This window comes from Haliotis asinina, chromosome 13, assembly GCF_037392515.1.
Source record: "Haliotis asinina isolate JCU_RB_2024 chromosome 13, JCU_Hal_asi_v2, whole genome shotgun sequence".
NCBI lineage: Eukaryota > Metazoa > Mollusca > Gastropoda > Lepetellida > Haliotidae > Haliotis > Haliotis asinina.
The window spans coordinates 41,772,977-41,782,746 of NC_090292.1; the positions used below are offsets into that span (position 1 = coordinate 41,772,977).

At 41.6% G+C, this 9,770-nt stretch overlaps 1 protein-coding gene across 1 annotated transcript in view; it reads right to left on the reverse strand.

Moving 5' to 3' along the window:
* Window positions 1-800: 800 nt before the first annotated feature.
* Window positions 801-9,770, reverse strand: part of LOC137259775 (solute carrier family 23 member 1-like) — a 14,916-nt gene continuing 5,946 nt past the window's right edge. Inside the window, exons 7-11 of the mRNA XM_067797389.1 lie at window positions 7,933-8,089; window positions 6,996-7,249; window positions 5,536-5,809; window positions 4,266-4,361; window positions 801-2,829 (exon numbers count right to left, since the gene is read on the reverse strand). Coding sequence (XP_067653490.1) covers window positions 2,567-2,829; window positions 4,266-4,361; window positions 5,536-5,809; window positions 6,996-7,249; window positions 7,933-8,089 — 1,044 coding nt within the window. The 3' untranslated portion in view covers window positions 801-2,566. The remainder of the gene's footprint in view (window positions 2,830-4,265; window positions 4,362-5,535; window positions 5,810-6,995; window positions 7,250-7,932; window positions 8,090-9,770) is intronic.

A 9,770-nucleotide genomic window follows, 5' to 3' on the forward strand; every position in this document is an offset into this window, starting at 1 on the left:
CAGACTAAAACAACATGCAAATTGACGAATAAAATTGCAGGTGTTCTCCCATTGGTGAGACGCATTAATTAATCGTTCACTGCACACTTCCACACCCCTTCAGTGAAGTGGGAACAGCCCTGTTGTAGAAGCGTACTCACAGGAGGCGTAGTTCTCAACTGGGAGTTCATTAACGCAGTAGACATTTGTAAGAGCATTTATTGTTTTCAATAAAGAATATCGTTAGATACAGAAATTACAATGGACTAGATATCAAAGATACGGAGCGAGCAGGTCGACATCGGTACTTGCTGATGGTCTGTCCTAATTCTAATGGTGATCGAAAAGGGCAGTCAAAGGTTTATAGATACACTTATATATGTTATAGTTAAAAACCTGTTGCAATCAAATGTTACGAAGTGATGGTACGATATATATTCTTCAATGCTGAATTTAATTTTCCATTGCTATTAAGTGTCAAGCTTATTGTTTCCTACAGGATGCTGGATTGTATTATATTCCTCTTGCCCAGTCTGTACCTGGCGTTGCTTGGCTTAAAAATAATGTACAATTCAATATCATTGATCAGTTTAAGCAGTTAAAAGTTATTAATACTATATAATGTATAAGCATTCGCGTTTTCAGAACCACATTTGCTACAGTTACATACTTGTTACTATAGACTCTGGCTAGCTACACTTAGAACTTAAAACCACAGGTTGGTCATTGAAACAGGACATGTATATGTAACAGATATACATCAGCTGCCTGTGATGTACTCCATATTGTACTGTCCAGCACTAAATGCCCCTAGATATCAATTTCTTTTCCAATATTGAAATTTCTGTAAACACCCTAATATTGTAAAAATGGTTTATCTAATGGAATGTCATTATTCAACACTTAACACAAAAGTTATATCACGTATCAAAACTGGACCTTGTTCAATTTTTGATATATGTCAATATGTTCATTGCGTCGCTATACGTGATTTTTAGAATAAAATATCTGTTCTGTGGTCAAGGTTCAGTGACACAGCTAATACCTGCTTAGCTAAGGTTAATTCATTCTATCAGACAGGGGAGTAAGGTGTGTTTTCTATGGTATTTATCCACTCCACTGCCTCACGACAGGGAGTCTCACAAAAGGGGGTCTCACAACAGGGAGTCTCACAACATGGAGTTTCGCAACAGGGAGTCTTACAATTGGGAGTAGACCAAATTGGAGCGAATGTCTGCTTTAAACTAATCAGCCATTATCGTAAAATAGAACGTTGGAGACAACGTAAAATACGTTAGCACCATCAAAAAACTGTTACCTTCTGGCGACAGTACTTTAATTACTTATCAAAATGTCAGGCCACAATGTTGTGACAACGTAAACAATTTACTCAACTAGACGCCTAATAAAAGCCGTTCACCCCTATGTAGTTAATCCACTTCCACGCCCCTACAAACATACATTTTCCCCAAAGTATTCCATTTATATTTTGTGTTTCAGTCACCCAAGGCGAGCCCCGTGAATTCATTTCGTTTGAAAAATAAATACTTTTTAGGTTCTTTCACGGGTCGGGGTCAGCCAAAAGAGTTTACTTTGATGAATTTTAGCCTTAAAGGTACTACATCACACAGTTCTAAAAGTGAATAATGCATTTCTGTCAGTAACACTATCAGCCCGCAAGGAAGCTACCATATACGTTCGGATGAATTAAGGCAATGTTGAATTAAATCAAGTTTCGCACCCTTTTCCAACCGAGCATTATATCAAGCAAACCACACAGAGTTATGTCTCTTAGAGCGCTCTCCCCTCACCCTTGGAGGGGGATGATCATAGTGTTAACAGTCTGACTATAATTACCTCGGGTAACCCACCCTGTTAGTTAGGCGTTAGGTTATTGGTCACACGACTTATCACTAAAACGTGTTCGTATTTTGTAACCCGACGCGTTTTTAAAATGGTTTCAAAAGTCATTATTGGTACTGAATCTCGTTGGCTTAGAGTGAATGAGTGAGTTTCATACTGCTTTAGCAATATTCCAGCAATGTCGCGGTGGGGATACCAGAAATGGGCTTCCTATATTGTGGGGAATCGAACCCAGATCTTCAGCTTGACGAGCGAACGCTATAACAAGAAGTATGAAAATAGCAAACAATGCACAAAGGTTTAAAAATGAAAGAAGTCATGCAATACAAACAAAACAATACGAAAGAAAAAATCAAATTGAACGAAGACGATCTGACGGTTACGGGATTGAATATTCATAGATTGAGGAAGGACAGCTTTTCACTGTAAGTCTGCCAAACATACGTATAGGTCTGGCCTTTATAAATGGAACAAAATATCCTGCATTGTGCGAATATAATTGTGCAATATTTGTTAGAAGCCGAGGACTAATCATCCATTTAAAACCTAATGTTTGGGCCAAGTAAACACTGAACACCAAAAGAAACGCAGGGTTACCTGCTCTTGGTTATAAATCCAAGATATTGACCCATGACACAAATTGGTGGAGGGTAGATGCAGATGTTATTTTAAAATAAACCTCGCTCCACCCGAGAATATAAAACGGTTTGCCCCGGAAGAGGAGCTATGCTGAAGAGTCTTTCAGAAGTGGATTGTCCCCTGTCCCACCCGACTGTGAGAGGGTGGGGGTGCCGTCTGTCCCTGTCCGTGGAGGCATGAAGGGGAGATTTGAACAGCAGGGTATGTACTGATACAGTCGACCTAGCCAGAACCACCCGTAGGTATTGCCTGATGACGTGTCCATCGACGTTTGTGATGTCATGGTGCTTGTGACGCCAGCATCAACGTGATTTTGCCAGGCGTCAATCCCCCGATCTTCCCTTGATCCTGAAAATGACGGAATTTTGAAACAAGATGTCATGTCAACATCTCGATCAAACAAAACTCACACAGATAACATGGAGGATTCGCAGTGATATTACGGCGGGGGACACCAGTAATGGACTTCACATATTGTGCCCATGTGGGGAATCGAACCCGGTCTAAGGCACAACGAGGGAACACTTTAACCTATAGGCGTCTCCATCGCTCCTTATGTCAAGAGAATATCGTGTAAAATTGTTAAAGATGACTGGGATCGAGAAACAAGTATAACTCTCTGACATCCATTGTGGATAGACCCGTGAAGGTCCCGGGGTAAAATAGACCTTCGGCAAACCATGCTTGCCATAAAAGGCGACTATGCTTGTCGTAAGAGGCGACTAACGGGATCGGGCGATCAGGCTCACTGACTTGGTTGACACATGTCATCGGTTCCCAATTCTGCAGATCGATGCCCATGTTGTTTATCACTGAATTGTCTAGTCAAGACTCGATTATTTACAGACGGCAGCCATATAGCTGGAATATTGTTGAGCGAAGCGTAAAACTAAACTCACTCACTCACTATTGTGGATACCGTTACTTAAGTCGTCCTGATCTTGGCACCATTCTATATACACTATAAGTAAGTGACAGGATTTAGGTTTACGCCGTACACAGATATATTTCAGCAATATAGCGATGATCCATAAATAATTGAGTCCGGCCCAGACAATCCAGTAAGCAACAGCATGAGTATCAATCTAAGAATAGTGTGCCGTAGAGTGTGCTACCACTTTGATAGGAAATGTCCTGAATAAGTTCAATTGTGATTAAAAAAGAAATAGACTCTATTTACCTCTGTGATACCCTTTTGTGTTAATTCGGTTGCTGGGTTGTCTTTTTTGTGGTGTTTTACAGCAAAGACAATCCAGAGTATGTGACAGTATTTACGTTTAATTGTGTTATCCACCAAAGACAATTCAGGGTATCTGACAGTGTTTACCTTTAATTGTGTTATCCACCAAAACAATCCAGGTTATCTGACAACGTGGTTATCTGACAATATTTACGTTTTATTGTGTTATCCAGCAAAGTTAAGTGAGTGAGTGAGTTATTATGTAACGTCACATCGGCAGTATCTCAGCCATATCGTAAAGAGAACATATAACATTTAAATGGAATGTATGCATATGTTAAAAATCTGTCGACAACGGACAGTAAAGTAACTAGAATATCACAGATATACATGTAAAACTGGTAATTAAATATAACAAATTTCAGCTAGATGGGACAACACAATATAAAAACAGACTATAGATCGCCAACAACAGAAAGTAGATCACCGTACTAGGGACCATAGGGACTTACAGTACCTTTGCTAGTTGCATGGACCCAGATTATGTAACAATGTTCATTGTGTTATCCACCAAAGACAATCCATGTTTTATGATAATGTTTACCTTTAGTGGTGTTATCCAACAATATGGCAATGGTAGCACCAAGGAGCATAGGAGTTCCAAGAATAAGAGTCAGAATTTTATCTAGGTCCTTCACTCCTGAAACAAAAGGACATTATTTAAATAAACATTACTACGAGTTAGATAGATACAGGATATTTATATAGCGCACATATCCACGCACTAGTGCATGCTCAAGGCGCTGGTATTTTCCCCTCTATCACTGGATGTCAGTCTCAACAGCACATCGTAATTCAATCTCAACTCTCCGAGGAGTATACAACTCTTGCTGCCAATAGGCGCACCGAGTTTATTGTGACTCTCTCGTCCTGACGAGGTACCCAATTGACAGCTGGGTGGACTGGACACATATTTACAGCACTATGTCCAAGTTTACGGTACGTTGTTTAACTGGGTGTATGCACGTGTTCATGTGGCCACCACCTGGTCATATACCAATGGACCCGTGGGTTCTCTTAAGTGCACAGGGTTGTGTACGGGTTGTGACAACACTGAAAGAGTCTGCACACAACGTTGACTCCACGGCTTTTACACCTGGTCACAGGTGGGCTCGATCCATTCACGTCAATCTCGCTGGATCACTGGCCTGGCGCTTTAGCCAGCTCGCCCACCGCGCCCCATGGGGCCAGTGTATCGTCGCGTTTAGCTGTAGTTCAGATTGATACGTTTAACCCTTATGGAGACACAAAACATAACAAGTCATAGGATGACATGTGTCTCCCAAGTCAGATAGCTTGACCACACGATCCCGTTAGTTGTCACTGACGACACGCATTAAACCCTCACAGGAAATCAGAACGAAAGAACTGGAGACACACGGAGCCATGACAGACCATCAGGGCTAGAGACACATCTGTACGGAAGGAGAGACACAGTACCAGAGACACACCTGGACGGAGCCATGATAGATCACTAGGGTCAGAGATAAATCTGTACGGAAATGGAGACACACTACCAGAGACCCACCTGTACGGAGCCATCACAGACCAATAGGGCTAGAGACACATCTGTACGGAAATTGAGAAGCACTACCAGAGACACACCTGCACGGAGCCATGAGAGATTACTAGGGCTAGAGACACATATGTACGGAAGTAGAGACACACAACCAGAGGCACACCTGCATGGTGACATGACAGATAACTAGGGCCAGAGACACATCTGTACGGAAGTGGAGACACACTACCAGAGACACACCTCTACGGAGCAATAACAGACCACTAGGGCTAGAGACACACTGCCAAGGGCATACCTGTACGGAAGTCTTCCGGGTAGGTTTCTAACCACTCTGGCAGGAACACACCAATAAACAGAGCCAACCCAATGATGATGAGGTTCCTGGAGGAGTTCATATTGACATACTGCAACGTGGACAGTCCCAGCGTGACCATCATGCCACACGTCACCACGATCGCCCCTGCCAGGACTGGATCCGGCATTGTGGCCAGTGCAGCACCCACCTTCCCAATCAGAGACAGCAGCATCATCACACACCCGGCACAGTACATGATGTAGCGATGGGCAGTCTGCATTAGACACATGTTATAACCCAACAGAGCTAGTTTTTTTTATGAAAGTCTAATGCTGCAACTTTTGTAGCATTGACTATTTTTGTAGGTGCCTGTGAGTATTTTCTCGTCACTTCGATTACTTTCTCGTTGCTTCAGGTATCTTTCAAAAAATTGAAATTTCGAGGTTTGGTATTAAAGAAACTTGAAGTCACGAGAAATTAATTGAAATTACCTGTTTGAAAAGGATACATGCGGTAGCAAGAATATGCTTGAAGCAATGAGAAATGGATTGAAGCAGCGAGCAGTGGATTGACGGGTTGAGAAATACGAATTGAAGCATCGACCAAAAACTGCGAGAAATGGATTGCTGCAGCGAAAATCGAACTGAAACAGCGGGAAGTGGATTGAAGCAGCGAGAAATGGATTGAAGCAGCAAGCAATGGATTGAAGCAGCGAGAAGATACTCGACATTTAGATTTACATGTAGTACATTTACTCCGATAGTGCCTCCGATTATTTATGTCATAAGCTATAAAAACGAAAGCATATTGAACTCAATTCATGGATAAAATATGTATCAGTGTGTTATGATATATTTGACAACTTCACAGGCGTCATGTCACATCGTATTAACATATGCAATCCCCTCTCATTGTATTATGAACCAATCAAGACACAGTATTCCGTCAGTAGACGAGACGTACTGGCAATATAAAAAGTGCTGTTTGAATAACCAATCAAATGCCATGACGTCACTGTATAATAATTTATAGCATATGTCATATTTGGGATTACACTTTTATTAGTAAAGTACAAAATCAGATTCACCGTGGAAGTCGCAGTGGCTGGGCGGGCTAGACGGCTGACTTTGCGTGCCGGCGATTAGGTGCATGACCCTGATGAGAGTTCGAATCCCGAATGGGACTCAACCATAAAAATACTAGAATTTGTTCTTTACTAAGGAAGTGTAATCCTAAATATGACATACGTTACATTTGACCACTTTCTAAATGGCATTGTGTCATCACAATAATTTATAGCCCAATAAAATGCCTCCCCTCGTAGCCTAACGTGAACTCGGAAAATTTGGAACAATAAGATATAGGGGTTCACAGACTGAACCCGGATCTTTGTCGTGATAAGAGAACGCTTTAACAACTAGGGTACCCCACGCCCCAATCTGTATAATAAGCAAACATACTTTAGTCATCGTCATAGCCGCAATGTTCGGCGTGTACGACGTCGTAGATAGGCCTAAGCCAACGGCTCCAGAAAGTAGTCCTCCTAGTCCTTCTGTTAAAATCCCCCTGTTGACAGCGTGTTTCGGGGGAGTAGAGACTTCACAGGCTTTGGCAGCAGCAAAGTAATCGCCGACAGATTCGATAATGGAAGCAAGGAACGATGCTATAAATCCCACAAACAGTCCTATGTTGAACGATGGCACCCCAAACTGGCCTGAAATTGAGCGCATTATTTTTGTAAGCAAAGATGAACACTTGAGTTTGATGCAAAGGTCTTGGAACTGTTAAATTGCCACAGGACTAGTGAAATAATAATTTTAACACATTTTCAAAGTTTTCTTGTCAAGGGCATACAAAATCGTAACATACCAGTGAAGATCCGGGTGAGAACTGATCTTCAGTAACCCATGCTTCCCATACGAGCCGACTAACGGGATCGGGTGGTCAGGCTCTCTGACATGGCCGACACAGTTGCGTAGATCGATGTCCACACTTTTGAGCATTGAATGGTCTGGTTCAGAGTCAGTTATTGACAGAACGCCACTCTAGGTGGAATATTGCTGAGTGCGCGTAAAACTAACTCACTCACCCACTCACCCACAAGCACACGTAAAGGCACTTTAAATATAGCCGGTATGTGGTCATTTAAGAAACAGCTCCAATGCTGACCAGTTCCCGATGACTGCATGCTAGGGTCGATCTCACTTACAGACACAGGTCGAAACGAGAGCCAATGGATCGGCTGTGAAATTCGTACAACTTGAGGACAATATTTTGCGGTTACCCATGTGATTGGTCCTCACAATATTCTAGATTGTCTGGTCCGGCCGTTATCATTTACAGGTTCCGTGATGTAGGTAGAATTATTAAACAAATATTGAGGAGTTTGTGTCACACCTGGATGAGGCAGGTAAAACCAAGGCGTGCGCTGTATCAACTTGGACTTGGCATCAGCACGGGCGCTGTACCTGGGACTGGAGGGGTCTGCGGGGAACACGTTAGTGTAGGTGAGGATTCCAGACACTGCCCATACTAGCAGGATGCTGAGGAGGACCTGGTGTCATAACAGTTACAATCACAGTTACAACAATCGGACTACAAGGATGCTCTGGAGGACCGGTTGTTACAATAGGTAAAACAACAGTAGCAACAATAACAACATTTACAACAATTACAACAGTTACAGCAATCACAACAGTTACAGCAATCAAACAACAGTTACAGCAATCAAACAACAGTTGCAACAATCACAAGTTACAACAGTCACAACAATCACAACAGTTACAGCAATCACAATAACAGATACAGCAATCACAATAACGGATACAGCAATCAAACAACAGTTACAGCAACCACAACAAGTTACAGCAATCACAACAATGACAACAGCAGTTACAACAATCAAACAACAGTTACAACAATCAACCAACAGTTGCAACAATCACAACAGTGACAGCAATCACAACAGTTACAGCAATCACAATAACAGATACAGCAATCACAACAACAGTTACAGCAATCACAACAATCACAACAACAGTTACAGCAATCACAACAACAGTTACAACAATAACACAACAGTTACAGCAACCACAACAAGTTACAGCAATCACAATAACAGATACAGGGATCACAACAACAGTTACAACAATCAAACAACAGTTACAGCAATCACAACTGTTACAGCAATCAAACAGCAGTTACAGCAATCACAACAACAGTTACAGCAATCACAACACTTACAGCAATCAAACAACAGTTATAGCAATCACAACAACAGTTACAGCAATCACACAACAGTTACAACAATCACAACAACAGATACAACAGTCACAACAACAGTGACAGCAATCACAACAACAGTTACAGCAACCACAGCAACAGTGACAGCAATCAGAACAGTTACAGCAATCACAACACTTATAGCAATCACAATAACAGTTACAGCAATCACAACAACAGTTACAGCAATCAAACAACAGTTACAACAACCACAACAAGTTACAGCAATCATAACAATCACAACAGTTACAGCAATCAAACAACAGTTACAGCAATCACAACAACAGTTACAGCATTCAAATAACGGTGACAGCAATCACAATAACAGACACAGCAATCACAACAACAGTTACAACAATCAAGCAAGAGTTGCAGCAATCACAACAACAGTTACAGCAATCACAACAGTTACAGCAACCACAACAACAGTTACACCAGTTTCAGATACAACACACACAGCGGATACAACCGATACCTCAACGTATCATATATCCATGTAAACTAAGAATACCAATACAGGTTTGCAATAAGGATGACGTGATTAAATTCCGCATTGTAGCCCCAGATTCCGTATTGAACCCCTGAATTTGGGGATTCTATGAAATTTTTATTGCTTGTCAAATCGACTTTAAAGTTGAACAGCTTGTTCGTTCCTTCATACATGTTTGCATGAATGAAGTTCATTTGAATGGTATCATTATTTTGCCTGTGGTAAATTGTGAAAGTGGGACTTGATTCATGACGTAATGCGGAAGAATGTATCATCTAGGTCAACTGCGTGATCCGCCCACGCCCGGAATGTGAAAATAACCTGAATGCTTTAGCATCGAGAGGCGTGAAAATATGTATCGCTGCGCAGTGACTTGTCTTCTGAACAAACAGATAAGAGGGCATATGTAACAAATACAGAACGGCATGCTAGTGTATTTGTGTGTTTCGAATTGACCCCGAAG